Source organism: Oculina patagonica, chromosome 9 (genome assembly GCF_052425735.1).
Source record: "Oculina patagonica isolate OP01 chromosome 9, crgOcupat, whole genome shotgun sequence".
NCBI classification, from domain to species: domain Eukaryota; kingdom Metazoa; phylum Cnidaria; class Anthozoa; order Scleractinia; family Oculinidae; genus Oculina; species Oculina patagonica.
In genome coordinates this window covers 1,951,967-1,977,691 of record NC_135766.1, presented here as the reverse complement: position 1 = coordinate 1,977,691, position 25,725 = coordinate 1,951,967, and the positions used below count along the sequence as shown (strand labels likewise).

At 40.6% G+C, this 25,725-nt stretch overlaps 3 protein-coding genes across 3 annotated transcripts in view; 1 reads left to right on the top strand and 2 right to left on the bottom strand.

Moving 5' to 3' along the window:
* Positions 1–25,725, bottom strand: part of LOC144665183 (uncharacterized) — a 320,693-nt gene that overhangs the window by 170,724 nt on the left and 124,244 nt on the right. The gene's annotated exons all lie outside the window — the stretch shown is intronic.
* Positions 13,748–17,688, top strand: LOC144666524 (uncharacterized). Its single transcript, XM_078527945.1, has 2 exons — positions 13,748–14,423; positions 16,023–17,688. The coding sequence occupies exons 1-2, from the start codon at positions 13,882–13,884 to the stop codon at positions 17,209–17,211; spliced, it is 1,731 nt and encodes a 576-aa protein (XP_078384071.1). The 5' UTR covers positions 13,748–13,881; the 3' UTR covers positions 17,212–17,688.
* Positions 20,835–25,725, bottom strand: part of LOC144665399 (uncharacterized) — a 38,291-nt gene continuing 33,400 nt past the window's right edge. The window contains exon 5 of the mRNA XM_078526656.1: positions 20,835–21,784. Within this exon, the coding sequence (XP_078382782.1) occupies positions 20,958–21,641 (684 nt within the window). The 5' untranslated portion in view covers positions 21,642–21,784 and the 3' untranslated portion in view covers positions 20,835–20,957. The remainder of the gene's footprint in view (positions 21,785–25,725) is intronic.

Sequence of the window (25,725 nt, the reverse complement as noted above, 5' to 3'; positions counted from 1 at the left end):
GGACTTGAAATGACATCAAATAGCCTTTTTCATTTTTTTTTTTATTTAGTTTTTTTTTTAGCTTTAATAATATCTGTTTCTGGACTGCGCCGGACGCTTAATATATTGTCTTCAATTACCACTACTACGTCAGGTCCAACGCTAAAATAACAAAATTAATTTGGGCGTATTTCTTAAAGGGACTATGTCACGGGGATGTCACAGTTTTTGGTCAAAGCTGTTCTGAAATAAGCTAGTAGCAACTATCTTTGATCATCTAAAGGGATTTAGTAAAAACTCAGCTGTGTTCTAATGGAAATCCGCGAATCTGATTGGTTCTCCCACTGATTTCTATTCGCCGATAGAAAACAGTCGCGCGCTCGCGTAGCTCTTTTAGCGGTAAATTTTCTTGATTTTTGTCTTCAAAGTGCACAATATTGTAGGTTTTGGACTGCAATCCTTTAGAGTTTCTACTGAAACAATTAGACTACTCGCCCTCGTTTTCTATGAGCGATAGTCAACTCGGCTGCGCCTCGTTGACTATTTGCGCATAGAAAACTTGGGCTCGTAGTCTATTGTTAAATCTAACCTTAATTTGCGGATAGAAATCAAGCTACGGCTATAAATATCGATTTTTGAAGACGCGCGGAAACAATTTGAAAACGTTTGCCTAACGCTTTCAAATTGTAATCTGTTTCCATCCGAAGCATCCGCAGCCAAAGATGCTAGTTAACAGTTTCAGTGCTCTAATATAGCCATTACTAATAAAAATGGACCATTATTTTTAGGTTTCAAGCGACCCAAATATAAATTTTGGCTGTTCAAAAATCTGGTAAAATCCGTGACATAGTCCCTGAGCCTCTATATACACGTACACTGTTTAACAAACAAAACCTTCTGGAGGTAGTCATTCTCTCGGTGATTGCCTGAATTTTTTTTTTTTCAGATAAATATTTACAAATATTGCATGAAACAAACAAAATTGGAACCGCCAAAGAACATAACAGGGGCACCCAACGGAATATTTCGTTAAAATATCTGTTCGGAGGACGATTTGAGATCTAGAATTTTCGGAACATTCCTTGTAAAATTTGTTTGCTTGCCTGCCTTTCCTAGGATTTTCGAATATCTAAAAAATGGTATAATTGTTTATTTTTAACGGATTTTTTACTCTAAAAAGGTCACCTAGAATTTTCGGGAGCCTTTCTCTGGCTGGAATTTTCGAAAAGGTAAGTTTTGATCCCTATAACTTTCGGATCACTAGACTTTCAGCTGGGAAATCCGAACAGATAAAAAAATTTTAGGGGATAAAAATATGCCTATATCTACCGTTTAAATACTAAAATACGTAAATTATCTCACATCAGCTCTGATATGAGAGGTCTGTGTAGACTGCAAAACAGTCGTTTTTTTTCTCTAAAGTCGTTGGAAAAAGCGCTTACGTTCTAATTCGCTACGCTCAAACGAACGTAAATTATTTTCTTCTTCAATACTGCAAAACTAATACACACCAAGGGAATGATGGTTGGATGCTCAGGCAATCCAAGCTGACATTTATTGATACATTTCATACAGTGAAAAAGGAACGTTTAGAGCTAATGTTGACGCCTACCAGAAAAAATAGAAGTACCAAAATACTTATTAAATCAGTTAGGATAAGGTGAGCAGTTATTTCAAAATAATTATATGTACAATGTAATAAAAGTAATCGTTGTGATAAATTGGCGCTACTTCTAACCACGGATGTAGCTTCTTCGAGCTTATGCTATCAATGACAATAAAATACTCAGAGTAAGATCCTTTACAGTTCTTCAATAGCTCCCTACATCTTGCGCATAACAGCTTGGTACCATTCTGCTAGACGGTATTGAAAAACCACAAAAAACTTATTGATCCAATAATGTTAAGCGGTTGTTGAGACGAGATAATATAGTTACATAAGTTTTTAACCTCTTAATTTAAACATTAGTCCCTTCACTGTAAACATCAGTAGATTTCCACATGTACGTAAGGAACAAATAACTAGAATGAACAGCCAAAATGCCAAAAGCTAAGCTTAAGGTAACAAACTATTCAATACATCATTTCGAAGAATCTTTCGCTACCTAACAAACATATGCAAGCTAAGCGCAAGTCCTTCAGGCTTGTTGATGGAGCAGCATACTTATCGATGATTTTATTAGCAGAGATAAACACCCTAACAAACGCTGAACCGCTATTAAAAAACTATTTCAAATTGAGCTACCCGGCCAAATGATTAATGATAATGCGGACATGAATCAAAATAAAAGCAGCATAAGACTTGAAACTACGTAAGATGCGCATGCGGCTTGTAAAGCGATACAACCTAAACTGAGACAGTATGAGGACAAGATACCGCATCTTATAAAGAACTTGACGATTTTTTTTTTTTTTTTTTGAATATCTTTTTGCTGTGAAGTAACCTTCATAAACAACTTCAGGACGTCCTTCGTGCTTGGTTTCTTGCTAGCTGGGGGCTCCTCTGATAACCTTGAATAGTTAACATCTATAATGAAGAAAAAAGAGAAGTGACAGGCATTTGTATCCATATAAACCTACATGGAAGCGAGCGATCACATAAACTGAAATAAATTAACATAAGCTGAATGCAGACAAATTGCTCTGCAAAATCAGGCCAGCGCCTCCTTTCTGAAAGGTGAACGGACAAGTGACCCAAAATGAGGCCAGCGCCTCCTTGCTGATGAGTGAATGGACAAGCGTCCAAAAAACAGGCCAGCGCCTCCTTCTGATGAGTGAATGGACAAGCGTCCCAAAGTCAGGCCAGCGCCTCCTTTCTGATAACATCAATCAATCTTAACCAAACATAAATAGAAACTGGCCCAGCGGTCTTGTAATCAGCGAAAACTTTATACAAACAGCTACCAATGTTGAAATGAAAGAATCTGCTCGAAGTAAAACAGTATTTCGCCGATGTTCCAGTACACTCTTGCTATAAAGACTATAAACAGCTTGCCATCTATTGCAAAACGAGCAATTATTCTGAAAGCTTAGGAAAAAAAACGAGACGAGGTCCAGAACAGGACGATAAATGTGGTAATGGCCTCGCATGTATACGAGCAGTGAATACCTAGTGAATTAATAAATCCACTCCTTAAGTCCTGCATGGATTTCAAAAACTAAAGTGAAAACATACCTAGTTGTTGCCAAACTGACAAAGTAGACCACTATATGGGATTCCCACCCATATTCAATGCTTGAAAACATGATGAGTTGTAATTAGTCAACCATTTATGTATAAATAATGCGACTTTATAATCCTCACAACGAGCTCCGTACGGGAAACCATAGCATACAATTTGACACCGCTGTCAATAGGAGCTGAAAATTTTGGGCTATATAACATGTAAACTTCAACTTCGTGCTACTCGAATGTAATACTCTGCAAACGAACAACTATCTAAAACCAACTTAACATAAGAGCCTTGCTGAAATGACAAAAACTTTTCCAGACAAGTCATACCACAAACGTGTATACATGCACCCAGTTATCATTATGGCGCACTTGTTCACTGTTACCTAAATGGACGCCACATCCTGTGGCACTAGCATCTGAGCTAACAATACAATAAGACGGGCCAATCCATAATGACTTTTCAAATTCATCCTGTCCAGTCCACTTCAATACTCAACATGTTTTCTTAGAGAATAAATTGGGCCAAAGTAAAAGTCTAGTGAAATCGTAATCCTGCGCAGCCTCAATGTCCTTGTTGTAATAACTAGTCATAATTCGGGAAATGTCCTCAAATACTACACCAATGGAAACAAATTTCCCCAAGCCAGGCTAAACAATTCCCCATAAACTTTTTTCTGAAACAATTATGAAGACATACAGAAATGCGAAGTAAAAATAACCGTCTATCCGAAATAGGAATTGTTCTATAGATAGTGTTCTATACTATACCATTCGAAAATTAACAAGGGTCCACTAAAACTTCCCGCCATAGCTAAAAAATAAATCTGAACTTCCGTAAACTGGATCTAAGACTGCACAAGAGTAATAATCAATATGGATCAACTTCTCCTCGTCCAGGAATAGAACAATGTTGACCCCCTTAAAATCCTTCAATATTCAGTTCGAGCGACTTGAGGCATGGAATAAAGATCCAACCCAAATGGAAATACAGTAAACAGAAAAACACCTAAACTAAGCGTCACCTAACGAAAAGCAAGCGAAAACCTAACAATATAAATGTGCGATGATCAGGGTGTGAATAGCTATATAGGTGATAGGTAATAGCCACTTGGACCAAACAAAACCATAAATACTCCCTTTTAGAATAGGGCAAAGTGATATTCCCGTTTACGCACTAAATCCTTGTTCATAAAAATGTTTATCTCTTCTTCCATAGGGTTAATTCGAAACACTAAAGGGTAAACCATATAAGAAGGAGCCTTAACTTCTGCCAACCCGGTAAAATGTTAAGGCACTAAATAGCTTATCTACAAATACAGAATGATGCAAAGATGACACATAGCTTTTGAAAAATTTCTGAGGGAATCTTCTTGAAAGGAAGACGAAAACCATCTAAAACAACTGATACAATAATCTCTGAGACGCCTAAAAATAACAGAAATGAATATTTCTTCCCAGACTGCCCTTTAATAACTTGCAACACACCTGGTCTAGTAGAAACTTCACGCTCATATCTGATTTTTGTGTTACCTCATTCAATTCGTCAAACAGATCGACATTACCAATATCAATTCGATGCCCCATCATTGCGTGCTCCTGATGCCGGCGGGCTTAGTGGAAGCGGCGCTGCTCCAGTAATTAATGGGAAGTTCAACTACTTTAGTTTTACTGCAGTCTGCAAAAGTTTCCGAACCTGCAGTCCTTAGCCCACTGTCCGCTGTTTGAAATAAAAACTAACACCTGCAACACAATTCTGTTCGGAAAAAACATGTATAAAATTGACAAGCAATCAATAAGACAAGATAACAAAAACGAAATGGGCGGGCGGGCGGGCGGGCGGGCGGGTTTACAACTTCAATGTCAGCATGGAATGCAAAAGCGAGAGGACTGAACAACTCTGAACAGTCTATAAATACCTTATCAAACCAATCAGAGATACCCAAGGGACACGCCCAAGCGGCGTGTCATACACAGCGAAATAAATAACCAAAAACCTGTTAATGAACTGTATTGACTGCATACCAGTAGAAAATACATTTACGTTCTAATTCGCTACGCTCAAACGAACGTAAATTATTTTCTTCTTCAATACTGCAAAAACTAATACACACCAAGGGAATGATGGTTGGATGCTCAGGCAATCCAACCTACGCGAGACATCACAAAGTAAAAAATATAAGATCTTACCGCGAGAAGGCTAAATTGCTAGTTGGTTAGAACCTCTTGAGAATACTGCGAAATTAGGGTCCGAATCCGCCTTCTTCTTTTCGGCTGACAGTCAATTCTCTTTGCATCTTCTGACAAGCAAGCTCGTCCGACTCGTACACATGTAGAGCCGACCACTCGTCTTTGCTTCTATCCGCGAGATTTATCGCCTTCTGCCGCGTCGTTGTGAGCTGTCCTCCTTCCGTTACCAGCTTGCAGACTTCTGACGGTTTATCCAGGCTGATCTCTAGCTGAGCGAACGTTCAACTCAAACAGCTTATAATTACTATGAATTTAAACTACAATGCTTCAATGTCAATTTTCGACTTTCCTCCGAATTCTAATTGACTATCCGAACTAGGACGACAGGTAATTCTTGAACAGGGAGGACACTTAATTGACTAACTCTGGATTTGAAGACTCTTGCTGCAACCATAGGATTACTCAAAACTTCGGGTTTACAACTTCAATGTCAGCATGGAATGCAAAAGCGAGAGGACTGAACAACTCTGAACAGTCTATAAATACCTTATCAAACCAATCAGAGATACCCAAGGGACACGCCCAAGCGGCGTGTCATACACAGCGAAATAAATAACCAAAAACCTGTTAATGAACTGTATTGACTGCATACCAGTAGAAAATACATTTATCTAAGGCGATCGTCTCGCGAGCCTCGCACGTCCCCAGTCTCACTCAAAGTTTTGACATTGGCTTCTGGCTTCAGACCTCTCGCTCTCGTTCCAAGACTGAGGGCATTCGCAAAAGATACGACTCTTTTGCAGTCTACGGTCTGAAATGCGAAATGATCTAATTAGAAGAATTTTAAACACATTTTTGGTCAAAGTCGAGTTTTACAATATTATTTTACACTTGATGTTAAACTTTGTCATATAAAACATGGGTACACATTGCATACCACAGGCAGACCACCCTATGTGTTCGTAGTTAATTATTGTTGTTGACATGAGACGAACAAAAGAAATTTTGAAATCGATAAGGGCTACTGAAATAAAGCTTTAGAAATAAAATATCTAAACTACATTTCGCTCTAAATATCTCAATAAAGTTTAATGAAATGTTTATCGACTCATGTGTCGTATTTTTTCGCCTGCGCGGGCCGTTTTAAGCGCTTTTTTAACTGATTTAGCCGGCCGAAGGCCGGTAAGAGAAGAAAGAGGAGACAAGGCTTGCAAGTCGGCGGCCGACAGAAGCGACCTCCTCCACTTCAAACCGGAATTAACGCCAAACTAATGAAAAACTCACCTATCTGACGACGGCTGTCGATCGGTGAGTTGTTGCTCTATCTCTTCGCCGAATTTTAGCTTCATCCCTCCAACATTTTCCGAGAAAATCCATGCTGAAATCATGCAAACAGCTTTCTGACTATGATCGGTGCTCGACATAGCGACCAGGGAAATTCCAAACAGGCCGGCCGTTTCAAATTAACCAATCAGCGCTTGGCTTCCCTCGGCAGCCGGCCGCGGTTCAAAACCCCAACCCTGCCCCGCACAGGAGTTTTGACACTTCCGCTGAACTTCAACCAAGCGCTGATTGGTTAATTTGTGGAGGAGGTCGCTTTATTCTGTCGGCCGCCGACTTGCAAGCCTTGTCTCCTCTTTCTTCTCTTACCGGCCTTCGGCCGGCTAAATCAGCTGCTTTGTAAATGAGTAATGAAGTTACTCTCCTTTGGTGGTGTTTTGGTCTTTGTTGAATTTACCTGGTCAACATCAGCATGAATAACTTTGTTGTTCTGTGTGTGAGTGCATTTCTCGCTATCAGCACAGTTTGTCGTGACCTCATCTGAATCATTCAAATCTCCATTTGTCACGCACAAAGCCTCCATATTGAGTTCAGTCATTGAATGAGCAGGGATGCAATGTGCTGCGTCGTTTAAAGTTACTTCACAATTAACACTCAACACCGCCAAATCTGCATTAGAAAGACCACTGTCTTCACTAGAAGTTGACTCAACCACGAAAGATCAGACAGAATTATTCTCGTTCGTCACGTGGCAGAATTTAAGAACCACATTTCCCAATATTCTGTTAATAATGACCATAAGTCACATGTTCGTATGCGTATTTCTTCGAGTAAGCTTTGAGTAATTTTCCTGCAGCGCGGAGCCAAGCATGGCTTTTATGTTCAAAGCAAAAAATACAAACTAAACGGTGTTAAAGGTGAGAGAGCCAAACTCTAACCAAACTCTGATTGGTTAGTGTCTATGAGAGTAAAATGTCAATGTCACTCTCTCCTCCGCAGAGGCCTTTTATTTTTTCGTGCGGGCTGGGAAATGGGGAGAGGTAAAAAATAAGCGCGCAGAGCCTGGAGACAATGACAACGAAAGCGCGCCATTCTCGTACCTCGAGTCTTCGTTCCTTCTGCGCAGTCCTGACCGTTGGTCAAAAGGAACGAAGACCCTGGGTACGAGGATGAAAGCGCGCTGGGGACATTGGGAAGGGAAAAGGAAAGGCGTCGTCCCACACGCTTCCCCTATTTTTCGTTTTTTGTGTTGTTTTGCCTCCCCCCATCCACTGAAGCGCCCTCTGCGGAGAAGAGTCAATGCCAGGCTCAAGAAAACACAATGATACCAGACTCGTACCCAAGAGTCTGGATCCAGAATCAGGCAGTGCAAGCGCACAGCTCGTTAAGCCACTGCGTCGCCAAAACGTTCTGCAGATCTAAAAGAAATGCCGTCGGAGCTAATCCAAAGGTTTTCAGGAACTGTAGGTTAGGATCAAGGTTAAGTCTACATACGAGCTTCAGTGGTCCATAAGGTCGGAGCTTATCCCGGTTTTTGTAGCATTCAGTGACTAGAGGCATTTCTACTCCTCACCTCAGACCACAAACGCCGGTCCCGATTTTTGAGAACGCAGAGTGGCCAATCCCATTCAGCCAATCAGATTTGACAGAAGTCCGTTAATCGCAGACATTATAATGGGGACCGGCCAGAGTCCGCGTTACTGGCATGTTGCTGACCAACAGGAAGGTGGGCTCTTTTTCAACTCCGCTTCGGTAAATCGTGAAAAACAAATAACACGCGAAACGAGAACAAATATCTCACGATATTTTTTTTTTCATTATTCCACGATGTTTTCTCTCATGATATTCTTTCTCCCGGTTGTATTTGTCCTCACTCTTGTGAAGTACAAATATCTCACGGTATTTGTACTTCACTAGACCGGTTTAACCTGCGTAACTGGCGGTTTTGTTGGGGTTAAAAAGCGCGCACAAGCAAGCGAGAGGCTTGGGGAGTTCGCCGCTTGCTTGTGCGCGCTTTAAAACCCCAGCAAAACCGCCAGCTACGCAGGCTAAACCGGTTTAACAGGTTCGGTATTCCTCTTGACCGCGCGAATGATCAAAAACGGCGGGAAGTTGGCATTTTGGGAAAAGAAAACGTTGGATAATAAATCTCTTATTAGACATTTTAGTGTGTCAAGGGACGGACCATTAATTTCTTAGAGTGGGGGGGGGGGGGGTATAAAAAATTTTCCTCTGCAAACTTTTTTTTAGTTTATGCACCTCTGCAAACACTTTTTTAGAACTTCCACCTCTGTTTTGTAATACATATCGTTTGCAAACAATTTATTTTGTCTTTCTAGGCCCTGCAAACAATTTTTTTCAAGAATTTTCATCCCCCCCACCCCTCCAAAATAATAATGGTCAGTCCCTAAAAGTATCGCTGAACGTTTTACTTGTCATTTGTATTATGGCGAGCACGTAGAGCCTGTCGAAATACTGTCGTAAAATATACAGCGATAATACAAACTAAATTGTCTAATAAGATACACGTACAACTTAAAACCTTGCTTCCAAAGCCACTATAGCAAACATATCTGTTCTATCAAAATAATATATTTTTAACTTGTGATAAATGCTCTATTTAAAAACTAAATAAACAAGGAAATATGATTTCTACGATAAAAATTGACTCGGACGGTCAAACTAGACCCCTCTTGGCCATGTGAATGGTGCAGGCATTAATTTCACGCTATGTACAATTGCTATTTGAACAGCACTAGTCACACACAGTATACATTATAGCTTAAGAAAATATTTGTCCTTGCTATGATTATAAACTGGAAACATGTGTCTCCAGTCAGTCCAAACCTCAATGTGAGGTACTTCAATGTCTTTCATTGCCTAAAAAGGCTTTTTAAGCTTTAACATTAGACTATAAAAATATATGTAAAAAATTAATATAAAAATATATATATAAAAAAATATGCCCTGTGTGCGATATCTAACACTTATTGTACTGCGTTCCAGTACAAACAACTGGTATTTACATAGCAGTCTCGCATCTAGTAAAAAAAAACAGTTTGAATAAACCATCTATCGTACCCTAGAATCTAGAATTTTGCGTCAAAAAATAAACTAAATTGTGAATCTTAGACTCCACATCTATTTGTAGTCAGAATGCTTCTAAATAATGACTACAGTTTACACAGTGGAATCTCAAAATAACGAGTCCCTGTTATAACAAATATACTTTCTCAGTGCCTTGGTACTTCGTTATTTAGAGCTTTCACTGTACGGCAACAACCAATTTTTTCCAATTATAAATTCGTTTAATAAATGTCTTATTAACCTAGCCTACTCAGCACTTTCTGAAAGAACATCAGCCCTCGGTCTTCTCTGTACCGATGTCGCTGCCCTTGATCCATACTACAGTCAACTCTCGCCTTGCGGACACCCAGCTATTGTGGACACTCGCTATTACGGACAAAATCCAGATCCCGGCAAAAGAGTTTGATTGGAAATGACTCCCGCTTTTACGGACTCTCGCTATAACGGTCAGTAAACGACGCCTCGAGCGTGTCCGCTATAACAAGAGTTGACTGTATTAAAACCTAAGGCTGATAATCTCCCGGAACGCTCATTGCGATTTTTACCAAAAGATATCTTACATCGGATCCCTGTTTAAAACTGTCCATAGTCTCTCTATTTCTCAGATCGCGTAGCACGTGAAAATTAGCCACAAACAAAGCGGTTTTACCGAGTGTCCAACGATCATCTGCTAAACAAAGAGACTGTGAACAATTTAGTCACAACTATTCAATCGCTGATTAAAAATAATCCAGGATTAAAATGTAACAGAGGTTTAAATCATGTTGTTCAAAGGAGCTAAGTCACGAATGACGCACATTGCAAATTTCACTGAGTCCAAAATGTTTGTCTGTTCACTTCTGGTTTATTTTTACCACTCTGTTGTTTTTACCTCAGTAAATTACTTTTTTATCTGGAAGTAGTTTTTTACACTGAAACAAAAAACTCCGACTTCTTGTTTATCTTGATATTGCTCCTTTAAGTTGCTTGACACTACAGACTTGACTGGACAATATTCTGTAGTTTTAAATTGAAGGTAGCTTTGTACAGTTAAACTAAAACAAAAACTTCTTATAATATTATATTTCTTGATACTGACCTTCGAATTGCTTGACATTTAAAATTTACTGTGTAAAAAAAACAGGTACTTACAATAGAATTCTGCTCAGCTCCTTGCCCCCGGGAGCGGGATAGAGCCGGACATTAATGTTCTCCATTTTTCTCTATAACATAATTACACTGATACAATATTTTGTAAGTTTGACTCAATACTTTTCATTGTCCATATTAACTTGACCCAAATCATTTGCTAAACTACGTTGAATTTTGAGAAAGATGCCTACAGGACTTGAAAATAAATGACAAAATATTTAACAATAAATTTCAATACAAACACTGTAATACTAAATAGCTTCCGTGTTTGTTGCTAGCGGAGTAAGCCATAATATTGTCTTGTGCCTTCTTAGTAGTAAGAGCCACATTAATTAAATTTTACGAACTGTCTAAGTGACAATTGGTCAAGGCGTTTTACAATAAACTAAATGAGCGACGATCATTTAGTGTTTTGAAAACCTTGACAGGCTACGGTCATTCTATCACATCGTTAATTTTACGGCTTATTAGCCGTGATGTAAACTACACTTCATGCGATAGTCACACTTACTACAACACGCCTTAACGTCTTAGTAAAATTTGGTTCACACACGTTGTAATAATACAATAATTTCGCTTTCATTTGTTCCTGTAAACACTTAATTCAAGTGTAAACCAGGTCTAGCGTAGACCTCGTTTAACTGATCGGCCCTTAGTTTCTGTCATTTAAATTTGTCATGTTCTTATCAGCCAAATAATTCTCGTCTAATTCGTAGCCGTTATTAAATACGCAACGCTCACGAGATGCGTTGCGTGACAACTAAACTAGGTGTTGTAAACAGTTTCATATAATTTATGTAAATTTATTAATGTAGTCAAATTAGGCGATCGCGTGGTTTATATATTGCACCATCTTGTAATATCGATTCGACGACGAATAAACATGTCTTGTTGTGTTCACTAAATGGCGCCCAACGTGGGGCAACTTTTCAATTGCAATGCCTCCCAAAAAGACTAAATCGAAGAAAACACCCGACAAACCAAGTACATCGAGTATGCTAGTCTCCCTCGCAGCCGTTCTTAGTGTCGTCACGCAAAATTCCTCCCCACTAACGGCTGCTCACATTCGAACAACATTCCTTTCCCTTTGTTTCTTATGTGACCAATCACAGCACATGAGATTGTAATCAACTTGTTTTTTCCCGCGAATTCGGTTGTTGCAGAGAAGAACATTTCGATGTGTTTTGAAAACGCAAGCAATGTTTTTCAACGGAATCAAAAAGCGTTGCAATTCCATTTATAAATAATTTTTCAAAACATTGTCAACACGTTTTGAAACATTCGATAAAATTAACAATCACGGCATTCGATATTCAACGAAATCACCGAGCATTTAGAATCATTCACGGGACTGTTGAGCCAGCTTTTAAAATTCTCTACAGCGTATTTTGAATCCACTTACATCATTAATTTCGGTTTGAATTTGGAGCAGAAACTGAACAAATACACGGAGTACTCCTGTAATTTTGCGACGTTATGTCTGCGTTTCAAAGGACATTCGATCCCATGTATTTCGCACGCACGCAACAAGTTCTGATGATAAATAAATTTTATTTGTTTTATTCCGCGGCGTCAACTCTCTATAACTGGTGCCGATTAAACCCTTCTGCGGGAAATTTATCAAAAAGGGCTTCGCTTCGCTGACCGTTGCAATAAAACAGCATGAAAATAAAAGGCGCAAACTGTTATCTTTTAGCTTATTTTATGGCAACCGTTCAACAATGCGGCGCTACATTGTCTGCCGTGTCTGCTTTCGAAACATTATTTTTCTGAAAAGATCTGTAAACCGTTCAGTTTCAACCGGTTTACAAACGCAGAAGACTAAAAACCGAAGACCATACGTCTCATAAAAAGTTTTAAATTCCTCTGCTATGTAAAAAAAGTTAAATTTGACTGAATTTAATTTGTGTTGGGATAAACTTTACTTTTCGCCAGTTCATGTCGGGGCTGTTCATGTCATCCAACAATTGCAAGTTATGCACGGCGAAGTATGCGGTCGGGAGCGACAAATATAATTATTGTTTTCGTATTCTTGTCTCTTCTTTCTCAAAGATTGCGGTTCTGGACGTCTTTATTGAAACAGAGCGAAATATTTTTCAGTATTTTAACGTTTTGCGGAACATTCGGATCAAACATTCGAACTGAAGCAAACAACGTGTAAATTAAGAAACATATTTTATTCATTTCTAAAAGTTTTCACAACGGACGAAATAACATTGCGAATTCACAGCAAAAAACAATGTTTAGAAATGTAGTCGAGAAAAAAGAAGGATATTTTTGTCAACCTACCTATGAGTTTCGGAAAGTCTCTCCTGTATCAAGTTGTATTGATCGGATATTGTAAACATTTCGAGGCTTTCCCACGGCATGAAGCTGTCGCAGTTTCTCCATTGTCTTTCACGACTCTTAACAAGCGTTTTGTTCTTGGAATTTTTTGATCCTTGAAGATTCCCTTCAATTCAGTTTTAAGCTCTTGAAGATGATCAGATGCCTTTTTAAACGTTATAAGCCTTTGATAGCACGCTTTGCAAGCTGACAACTCGCTGGTCGCTGAATAGCAGATCACATTCACATCCAGTCATGAACAAATCAGAATAATCGCCGGAAAATCGAAACGATTCTCAACGCATTTGTATTTAAGCTCGAAATTCGAAATGTATTGCTATTAAAAACATCAAAAGCTTCTTCAAGGCCAAGGGTCGCTATTTTGAAAGCTGAGAACTCCAAAATAAAACACGCAATGCGATTGGTTAGATTACTTTGGCGGGTACGGTTCCTGAGATATATGAACCGAATGGTGATTGGCTGAAATGGTGGAAAGGAATGTTGTTCGAATGTGAGCAGCCGTTAGTGGGGAGGAATTTTGCGTGACGACACTAAGAACGGCTGCGAGGGAGACTACGAGTATGCAAGCGACTACATCGAATTTGGAACGACTGCGAGTTATCCGTGAAGGACACCGACGACAAGTATCGAAACTGGATGAAGAATTAACCAAAATATTGCAAGGCGAAGACAAGGATTACGAACGGCTCAGTGTTATGAGACAACTCTTGGATGGAAAACAAGAGTCGCTAATCGAAATGGACCAAGAAATATTATCTGTATGCGAGGTTACAACGATTGATAAAGAAATCGAAGAGTCAGAAGAAATTACTGCCTCAATTATTCGTCTGAAGTGCAAAATCGAGAATGCGAGCAAGGTAAACATGCCAAGTCAGCAACACGTGGGATCACCTCAAACGACTGCACAGCCAGTGAATCAAAATGCAGTCCGTACGAGATTACCGAAGTTGTATCTTCCGAAGTTTAAAGGAGATGTAACCAAGTGGAATACCTTCTGGGATTCGTTTCAATCGGCGGTACATCGTAACGAAAGGATTTCCAACATCGACAAGTTCAACTACCTCAATTCTGTACTTGAAGGGGCCGCCGCTCGAGCTACCCAGGGTCTTACCTTAACCCCGGGGTATCCAATCGAACGTTCGGTAATCGAACTCAATCGAACACCAATCGTTCGATTGGGTTCGGTAATCGAACATAATCGAACTCACAATACAATTTGGTCAATCGAACTCAATTGAACGTTCGAGTTACCGAACAGTGATCAATCGAACTCAATCGTTCGATTACCTAACAACCAACAATCGAACTCAATCGAGAACGTTCGATTACCGAACTCTTGTTTGTTTATACTGCGTACATATTGTACGGTGTATCGTTCCCCTAATCCTTTTTTGGCGATTCGCCATACCCCGGGATAGGACGATTGTCTGCACAATAGCCACGGGCACACCAGTCTGCCACGTGGTTGGGAGAAATTTTGCCAAATGTGTGTTCTTCACGTATTGAACACAACTGCCAGTGGTGCTGTGAATGAAATGGTGCAACTTCTGTTTGAGTGTAACGGTGAAAAGCAGGGCAGAAACCATATCCTTCCTTCTAATATAGAAATGTAAACAATAGTGCATTTCAGTTCAGTTTTACCGTCGTTTTGTTCTCTTATATTTTACTAAACATTGACATTCAGTTCGATATTTGGACGTTTTTATATTTATTCCATTCAATAAAAATTGATTTTGATTGGTCCTGCGTGATTTACTTATCAAGAGAAAGATTCCGAACAAAATCGAACCCGATCGAGTTCGATTGTGTTCGATTATGTTCGATTGGTTCGATTGGTTCGAAAATCGAACTCACAGCAAAATAGATGTTCGATTTTGTTCGATTACCGAACCCAATCGAACGATTGGTGTTCGATTGGGTTCGATTGATTTTTGGTTCGATTTTGTTCGATTGGATACCCCGGGCTTAACCGAAGCAAACTACGACGCAGCAATCAAATTATTACAAGAACGTTTCGGTCGTCCCCAACAAATTATCAGCGCACATATGGATCAGCTTCTCAAGGTTTCGCCGTGTTTTAATGATCGCCCAGCCAGCCTTCGATACGTCTACGATCAAATTTGTGTTCATTCCCGCGGTTTGGCGTCTCTCGGCGTAACTTCGGATCAATACGGAAGCCTCTTAATTCCTGTCATTATGTCTAAGTTGCCACCTGAGATCCGATTGCAGATAGCCAGGAACTCTAAGGATTCTGTGTGGAAAATTGAGGAGCTGCTAAACGTGATAAAGGTTGAAGTCGAAGCGCGGGAAGCAAGCGAGATGACCATGGCGAAAACAAGCGAAGGCGGGAAATCTCAATCGCCCGGCCGTGATTCAAAATTTCGAAATCAAACACCAACTGCGAATTCACTCGTCTCTCAGCAAGGTGGGAGCTTCAAAATCAAATGTGCCTATTGTCGAAACGAGCATTATTCTGCATCATGCGTCGTGGTACGAGATACAGCTGAACGAAGAAGTATTTTGGAACGAGATAAACGATGCTTCAATTGTTTGCGTTTTGATCACGAAACGAAGGAGTGCACGAATCCAAAAAAATGTCGACACTGCCAACAGCGGCATCATCAGTCGATTTGTTCCATGCTTGACCAAGGAAAACCGAAAGAAGTTTCAGCCGAAGAAATGAAGACAACAGTGAGCAACAAGGCAAAGGGAACTGTGCTCTTGCAAACAGCGAAAGCCGTGGCTGTCAACGATGGCAATTCTAAAACCGCATGTGTCAGAATTCTTCTGGATACCGGAAGTCAACGCACCTACATCACAATTGATTGAAATCAAGGCTTAATCTGTCCCCTGTGAAGTCAGAAACATTGCATCTTAACACCTTTGGAGACGAAAGATACACAAAGCAACAATGTGATGTCGTCAACTTGCGGTTACAAGGATCTCAAGGAGAAATCGAAATATCTGCGCTGTGTTTCCCAAAGATTTGCTCGGCGGTGTCAGCTAAAGTTAACATTGACAATCACACACATCTACAAGGTCTCGAGCTTGCTGACATCAGCATCGCTGAAACAGGTCAACAGGACATAGATGTGCTAATTGGATCCGATTATTACTTCGATGTTGTGTCGGGGGATGTCATTCGTGGCAGCAGTGGTCCTGTAGCAGTTAGCAGCATGTTCGGATGGGTCTTGTCTGGTCCCACAAGTGCTGAAGAATCAAGAGAGAAGTTTACAACTACAAATCTCATCATAGAGAGACCAGAATTGATGACCTTGAGCCCATGTGACATTCATAGTGAGAACGATGAGTTATGTGACGCCTTGCAGAAATTCTGGGACACTGAATCGTTAGGAGTACGAGAGGAACCACCTGTTTCACAGTCAGATGGTGAAGAGTTCCTGGAGAGCATTCATTTCGATGAGAAGGAAGGAAGATACGAAGTAGGTCTGCCATGGAAAGAAAGTCTTGTTCCTGCTTCAAACGAGTACGAATTGTGTGTTACAAGATTGAGACAGCTGCATTCGCGACTGAAGAAAAACAAGGAACTGTTAAAAGATTATGACAATGTGATCAAGGATCAAATCAATTCAGGGATTATCGAAGCCGTACCAGAACATGACGACGACCAAGCTCCAATGCATTTCTTACCTCATCATGGCGTGATTCGGTCAGACCGAGAAACTACGAAATTGAGAGTTGTATTTGATGGTTCAGCCAAGTCCGACAAGTCAACTGCCTCCATTAACGAGTGTTTAGAGAAAGGACCAAACTTAGTGCCACACCAATTTGATATTGTGGTTAAGTTTCGAGGTTATCCATTTGCTGTAGTAGCTGACATCGAAAAGGCCTTCCATCAGATTCAGATCAACCCAGAAGACAGAAGAATGCTGAGGTTTCTATGGTTCGATGATATCGAGAAAGATTGTCCGCAAATCAAGCAATTCCAGTTTCGAAGGCTTGTGTTTGGCTTAACTCCAAGTCCAGCTATCCTGGCAAGTTCCATAAAGCACCATCTGTCTTAGTACGAAGAAAAAGAACCGGAAGTAACATCTTTGTTAAGTTCGAGCCTCTACGTTGATGATCTGGCAGGAGGAGTGTTTCGCGAAAATGAAACTGTGAACTTGTACGACAAAGCACAGGAAATCATGAAAGAAGGATTCTCACTGCGCAAGTGGAATTCTAACTGTCAGTCATTCCGCGAGAAAATCAAGCAGGACGAAGAAAAAAAGGCCAGTCAGTTATGGAAGCCCCTGCCGAAGAAAGCGAAACTGCACAAAATCTCAAGAGAGAAGAGTCAGCCAGTGCCAAAGATGTTAAACCGGAAACCGAACAATTTGTGAAGATACTCGGGATTTATTGGGATGTGATCCGAGACGAATTTCATTATGACCTCTCTGAGCTAATCGAGTATGCAGAAGCCCTTCCAGCTACCAAACGATCTGTACTGAAACTGTCAGCTAAAATCTTTGATCCAATTGGACTGTTAACTCCGTTTACAATCAGCATGAAGCTCCTCTTCCAATGTCTATGTGTCGAGAAGGTCAACTGGGATGAAAGCTTGGAAGGAGAGGCTTTGGCAAAGTGGAAAACGTTCATTAATGACCTAAATGCTCTGAAGAACATCCGAGTTCCCCGATGTTATGCCAATTATTCACCGACGCAGTCAACCGTATGCTCATATCAGATCCATGGATTTTCAGATGCGTCGGAAAGAGCCTATGCAGCAGTCGTGTACCTGAGAACCGAATTCAGCAATGGTGAAACACAAGTCAACATCATGACATCCAAGACGAGAGTAGCCCCAATCAAACGTCAGTCAATTCCCAGGTTGGAACTGCTAGGAGCTTCATTGCTAGCCCAGCTAGTTCATTCAACGCAGCAAACGATACAATCCGTTCTCCCCATTGAAGGAACATTTCTATGGACTGATTCATTCACCACGCTGTGTTGGATCAAAAATGCTAAAGCATGGAAACCTTACGTACAACACCGGGTCAGCAAAATACGAGAACTATCTAACGAAGCCAACTGGAACTTCTGTCCCGGAGAGTTGAACCCGGCTGATCTCCCATCACGAGGATGTGGAGGAGAGCAATTAGCACAAAACCAGTCATGGTGGAATGGGCCCAAGTTTCTGAGGTTATCAAGAGATCATTGGCCCGAGTCGCCTCAAACAAGTGCACTGTCTGAGAACAAAGACGCCCTTCAAGAAGTTGTAAAGAACCCTGTAAGTGTCACACATTCTCTGGTCACGACAGAGTCGAAAGACCATTCAGTCAATCTCAGTCAAGTTATTGACATTGAACGATACAGCAGTGTAACACGATTATTACGCGTGACAGCCTACGTATTACGGTTCATACGTAATGCTAAGAAGAGTGTATCAAACCGTGAAACTCCCAAGTCACCGGAACAGTCATCGAGAAAGGAACTTAATGCTCAAGAGTTAAATCAAGCTGAAATGCTGTGGATCAAGACTGTACAGACAGCCTCATTTGCCAAAGAACTCGAATTTCTGCAAAGCAAAAGAGGAACATTCCCACCTGTCTATGTCACGCAATTTAACTTGTTCCTTAACGACCAACAAATCATCAGATGTAAGGAAGGAGTAAGCAATGCACCGCTCTCTGAAGAAAGCAAGAATCCAATCTTACTTCCATCTAAGCACCCACTTACTAATCTCATCATCCAGGATGTGCATTCCAAGATTAAACACAGTGGCATCAGGGATACCTTAACCACTATTCGAGAGAGATTCTGGGTACCAAGAGGTCGAGAAGCTGTGAAGAGAATTCTACGAAAGTGCGTCACCTGTAGAAGGGTAGAAGGGGCTCCATATAGACCACCACCGACTCCAGATTTACCAATGGAACGAGTGTCTCTGGACCCGCCGTTTGCCCATACAGGATTAGACTTCATAGGACCGCTGTACATACACATTGGAAAGTCTTCAAAGGAAAAGGGCTCCGACAAAGTGTACATTTGCTTATTCACTTGTGCATCCACAAGAGCGATTCATTTGGAACTGACACCTTCTTTGAGTGTCGAATCATTTCTCTTAGCCTTTCGGAGGTTCGTAAATCGCCAGGGATTACCAGTCACCCTCCTGTCGGACAACGCCAAGACCTTCAGATCCGCATCCAAAGATATAAGGAAGATCATACAATCAGACGAGGTTATGCGATACTTAACTGACAATCGCATCACATGGAACTTTATCATTGAGCGAGCCCATTGGTGGGGGGGGGGGGGGTTTTGGGAACGCATGGTTAAAGTTGTGAAGCAACCCTTAAAGAAAACAGTGGGACGCACTACATTGAACTACGATGAGTTACAAACCATAATGGTGGAGATCCAGGCAATCGTAAATGCTCGACCGTTAACGTATGTCTATGATGATGAAGAGTCCATTTCAACTCCACTTACGCCCTCCCATCTAATTACTGGCAGACGAATTACCTATGAACCCAGTAACCAGCATTTCCAAGTTGTTAGTGTCAACCAAACCTTGACAAAGCGAGCTAAACATCACCAACGACTGCTACAGCAGTTTACCAAAAGGTGGCAACACGAGTATCTTTTGAGTCTACGAGAACGTGCTAATGAGAGATGCAAGAAACAAAACAAGGAGAGCCCAATCTCAGTAGGTGACATAGTAATCGTGAAGTCTGATCTAAAGAAAAGAACATTTTGGAAACTGGGAAAGATTCAAGAACTGCTACCAGGCAGAGATGGGCAGATTCGATCAGCCAAAGTCAAAGTTGCTGGCAAGGGAGAGCGAAAGCCACAAGTATTACGTAGAGTGATACAGGACCTAATTCCTGTTGAAGTTTCTGAGTGAACATTGAGCTTAAAACATGCAATGAAATTGTGTCATTTCGAACAGTGAACGAAAAAGTTGTGACATTTATCGAACTGTGGACTTTTGAGATTTAGACTGTTGAGTGAAACGTTTTATCACTAAGTCGTGATGCAACCCCGGGGAGTGTTGTAAACAGTTTCATATAATTTATGTAAATTTATTAATGTAGTCAAATTGGGCGATCACGTGGTTTATATATTGCACCATCTTGTAATATCGATTCGACGACGAATAAACATGTCTTGTTGTGTTCACTAAACTAGGGACTCCACAGGAAAGTAATGATAACTATATTGTCATAAGTTTAAACTTGGAGTTGATAAGGTAAATTAACTAGCAATTTGAATTTTGACATTGTGTTAGCTGGCCGTCTGTAACATCAAACAAAATTAGCGTAAATCGACAGCTAATTCACCTCATCAACTTCAAGTTAATCTTAAGTATTGCCCATCAACACAACAAAGCAACGTCCTTAGAAGCTAATTCACTGAGCATGCCTCAAGAAGAAGTCTTATTTGACTCTCTTTACTAAGAAGGCTTGGCACCTTTGCTAAGAAGATACGTCACTGCCTCGGCTTTACCTTTCCTTTGTGCAAGCATTAGTGGCGTTAAACCATCCTTGGCTCTGGATTTAATGTCAACACCGTAAGAGAGGATCTTCTCGATAACAGCAGTGTTACCGCCAAGTGAGGCAAAATGCAACAAATTCCATCCATTGTTGTCTTCCAATGATGGATTAGCCCCCTTTCTAAGCAGATACTCCACAGCTTGTAGCTTGCCATGACCAGCAGCTATCATCAGCGCGGTGACACCCTCGTTAGTTATTGAGTCAATGCTAGGCACGTGACTAAGCATTAACTCAATAATATCAGGGTTTCCACCCGGTGAGGCCCAATGCAACAAATTTCATCCATCGTTGTCTTCTAATGATGGATTAGCGCCCTTTGCCAGCAGATACTCCACAGCCTGTAGCTTGCCATGACCAGCAGCGACCATCAGTGCTGTGGAACCCTTGTTAGTTATTGAGTCAATGCTAGGCACGTGACTAAGCATTAACTCAATAATAACAGGGTTGCCACCCTGTGAGGCACTATGTAACAAATTCCATCCATTGTTGTCTTCCAATGATGGATTAGCTCCCTTTTTAAGCAGATACTCCACAGCCTGTAGCTTGCCATTAAAAGCAGCGACCATCAGTGCCGTGACACCCTTGTTGTTTATTGAGTCAATGCTAGGCACGTGACTAAGCATTAACTCAATAATAGCAGGGTTTCCACCCTCTGAGGCCCGATGTAACAAATTCCATCCATTGTTGTCTTCTAATGATGGATTAGCGCCCTTTGCCAGCAGATACTCCACAGCCTGTAGCTTGCCACGAGCAGCAGCTGTCATCAGTGCTGTGTGACCCTCGTTATTTATTGAGTCAATGCTAGGCACGTGACTAAGCATTAACTCAATAATAACAGGGTTGCCACCCTGTGAGGCCCGATGTAACAAATTCCATCCATCGTTGTCTTCTAATGATGGATTAGCGCCCTTTGTAAGCAGATACTCCACAGCCTGTAGCTTGTCATGACCAGCAGCTACCATCAGTGGCGTACTACCCAGAGCAGCTCTCGAGTCAATGGAAAATCCACGAGATAGCAAGGATTCAATTTTGGTAATATCACCGTCTTTTGCCGCATCGTGAAGTGAATTCCATTCATCTTTATCCTTGTCCACAAAATCGCTGCCTAAAATAATTGATAAAAATTTAAATTAAAGGTACAGACGAGTGATTTTTGTACGAGATGACGGAGATGCAATGGACGTGGGCCAGCTGACGCCAAAAAAATAACTCGTGAAAACATCCAGCTGTGTCGTACAACATCTCGCTGAATTAACCTTTTTACTGCATTGAACACAAGAGTATCGAAAGAGTAGTATTTATGTTATAAACAAAACTCTAAACCACACTACTTTATAGCGGGCGCACGTACCATTAGACTACGAGCCCGAGTTTTCTATATAGTCAACGAGGCGCAGCCGAGTTGACTATCGCACATAGAAAACGAGGGCGAGTAGTCTAATTGTTTTAGTAGAAACTCTAAAGGATTGCAGTCCAAAACATACAATATTGTCCACTTTGAAGACAAAAATCAAGAAAATTTACCGCTTAAAGAGCTACGCGCGCGCGACTGTTTTCTATCGGCGATTATAGTTCACCACTAAATTTTCTCCGATTCCGATTGGTTTAAATTGAACACGTGACGCGATAGTGCCCGTCCGCCGGAGGGCACTATTTAGTAAATAAACCCCTTCAAGCGGCTGGTATATTGGAGGATAATGCCCGAGGCTGAAAGATTGTCGAAAAATGAACATTTGGCCGAGAAGCGAAGCTTCGAGGGCAACTGTGAAATTTTGAGGACAATCTTTCAGCCAAGGGCATTATCCTCCAATATACCAGCAAGCCAGAAAGGGGTTTATTTATTTTATAACCCTCCGATTAATTTTTACAACGCGCTTTATCGCCAGTAAATTTAAAGGGAAAAAAACCTACATAAAAAACCCCGCGCAACTGTGGTTGAAACAAATGTAAGTTGATTGGTTTACGTAATTTTTTATTATTGATTTCATTTAAAGTTAGAATTAAATAAGGTGACTTCATTCGTTTCTTTTATGTTTGCCTACAAAATCGGGCGACGGATATCAAATCGGACGGGGGATATTCACTGATACCCGTCGTCCGATTTTGGACCACGTGATGCGTTTTGTCCAATGAGCGCGCGCAAAAATTAATGGATGGGTTATAACAACCCTTAGTAGAAACTCAGCTGTGTTCTATTGGAAATCCGCGAATCTGATTGGTTCTTCCACTGATTTCTATTCGCCGATAGAAAACAGTCGCGCGTTCGCGTAGCTCTTTAAGCGGTAAATTTTCTTGATTTTTGTCTTCAAAGTGCACAATATTGTAGGTTTTGGACTGCAATCCTTTAGAGTTTCTACTAAAACAATTAGACTACTCGCCCTCGTTTTCTATGAGTGATAGTCAACTCGGCTGCGCGCCTCGTTGACTATTGGCTCATAGAAAACTTGGGCTCGTAGTCTAATTGTTAAATAGTGCCCTCCCGTGAAAAATGCCCGGATCGATAGTGCCCGCCCGTGACTGTTTTTTTTTAAACAAGCTGCCTGCAGACAAAGAAAACCAACCAAATTCACTGCATTTAGTGGGTTTCTGTCTGGTTTTGTTTCGTTTGTTAAATTTCGGCTTTCAATTGAGTTTTTTATCCTCAAAAGTAAAAATAATTCACGATGCTTGTTTTTGTATGTGCGCGCGAAAGAAAATTTAGTGGTGAACAAAAAAGACAATAGAGTGTTTCTGTCTCGGAACTATCGGTCTGATAGTTGCCACTTGGAAATTTGATGTTCTTAAAACTAGCATATTTGCCCTCGAAGCTTCGCTTCTCGGGCTAATATTTGTTTTAAGAACTATCAGCCGATAGTTCCTCGACAGAAACACTCTATTGTTAAAATAGAAAACAGTGGGAGAACCAATCAGATTCGCGGATTTCCAATAGAACACAGCTGAGTTTCTACTAATGTTTGTTATCATCATGAAAATCTCTTTATACCAATTTAACTTTCCCTTATTTTTGATATTTTCTTAATAAATACCTTGTGAACATTAGCAAGCTTTCACCATCGAGTACTAATATAGTGTGCAGTTCTGTTTAAAGATTTGTTATTTTAAATTATTGCTATTACTCGTACGTATGCATGTCAGATAGAAAGTCTTTCAAGTTTTGTAAGTATTATTCCACCGTACTGTAATCAGAAAAACTCTGTAATAATATTGTTCCTGATAATAAGTTCACCCGATATTTTGTAATTCAAATTGCGTTTCATGAACATTATCGCCTACAGTTTTGGTTTAGCTCCAAAAGTGGGAACAGCTTCGTGTTGTGCTGATATTGTAAGCAACTGTGCTTATATACTTCAATGCGTAGGGCACGGAGTTCCTGACCTTGTTTCACGGGTTGGTGCTTCACATGGGGTTAACCTCATTGCGCCTTTCCCCCTTGGACAGAATTGTCCAAGAAAAATTACTTTGATTATGATTATGATTATTTAAACCTTTATTACAATGTCAACATATGACAAACACACACCTGTTGCTGACGCTCCTTCTTTGTTACTGTTTGTCTCTGTGCATTTTGAAGAGGTTTGTGAAGATGTATTTTTGTTTGAATCTGATGAGAATAAACAATGCATCGGTACTTAGGTCAATAATATTCCCGAAACTTTGTTTGCTTGTTAGGTTTTAGCCTGCGAATACAGCCGCCTCTCATTCGCGTCCCGCAACGAAGAGCTTCGTGTTTCGCTCTTCGTTGCGGGACGCGAATGAGAGGCGGCTGTATTCGCAGGCTAGTTAGGTTTATAATTAACCTCTTCCAGGCTCTCGGTAGTTGGGGGAGAGCGGAAAACGCCGGCGAGGGAGGAAAAATGCGTTTTTCGCATTTTTCGTTGCTGGGGGTGGGGGGACTCCTATATGAAAGGGCAGGGATGCTCGTCGGACATTTTGAAACAAAACCATAAAAGAGAGCAATCTGGGTGTGGCTCAAGCTTTTCTTGACCGCTAAAAGATACCTAAAAACTAAGAATAGAATTGATATTTGTATATTTTTTTAATGAGACCATTATGGCTAAGAAATTGGGGTTTTTCCCGGAACACCCTAATCGAGACCAAAAATCAGAAGTTTATATCAGAAGTTTTTAGAGGGCCACTGGTTTGTCAGTTTTTTACTGTTATGTGTTAACCCTCTATAAATAAAGTTGATTATTATGATTATTATTATTATTATAAGCCAGACAACAACAGGCATACCTGCCAAGAGCCTGGAACAGTCTAGTTTATAATATTCCGGGCGAAAGTTTGTTAAACATTTCTGAGAGATTTTGCTCGTCAAAGCCAAGAAAGTATAACTAAACATTATCTTGATTTGGAAAAAATCTAATTTACATTTACTTTCTACAAACTAATTTACATATGCAATTTCTAAAACCGGTTTCGTCTAAGACCTCGTCAGTTGTTCGCCATACAAAATTTGAATATAAACAAACGTCATTTATTTCATACATACTGAGATTTACAGTTAGAATTGATCTGTTGAAAACACGGTTCGGAAATTCTCGCAGCCAATGACAACGGCGAAACGACTTTCTCACACGTGAGAAACCCGTTTCGTCCAATCAGAAAGCGGCTGTCAAAACGCATCAACATTTTCAATGAACGTGGAGCGAATGTGGTAGCTTTGTCGATGGCGCTAGCTTTTTCACTGCTTGAAAGTTTTTGGCCTTTCGCAGTACATTTGTGGACGGTTTAAAACGTTCTCATTAACAACTATGGCTGAATCTTCTGGCAGTAGGTTTAAACCATTAAGTAAACCCATCGAAGAATATATTACAGAGCAGGAAAACAAAAACACTCGAGCGAAAACGCAGCGGGATGTGAATCTGCTTTCTACATTTCTGCTGGAGAAAAACGAACAAAGAAAAATTGAAGACATCCAACCAGAAGAGCTCAGCCGTTACCTTAGTGAATTCATTCTTAGTGTGAAAAGAAAAGATGGCCAAGACTATGAACCATCGAGCCTTAGAGGGTTGTTCTCAAGTTTTAACCGGTATTTAAGAGAAC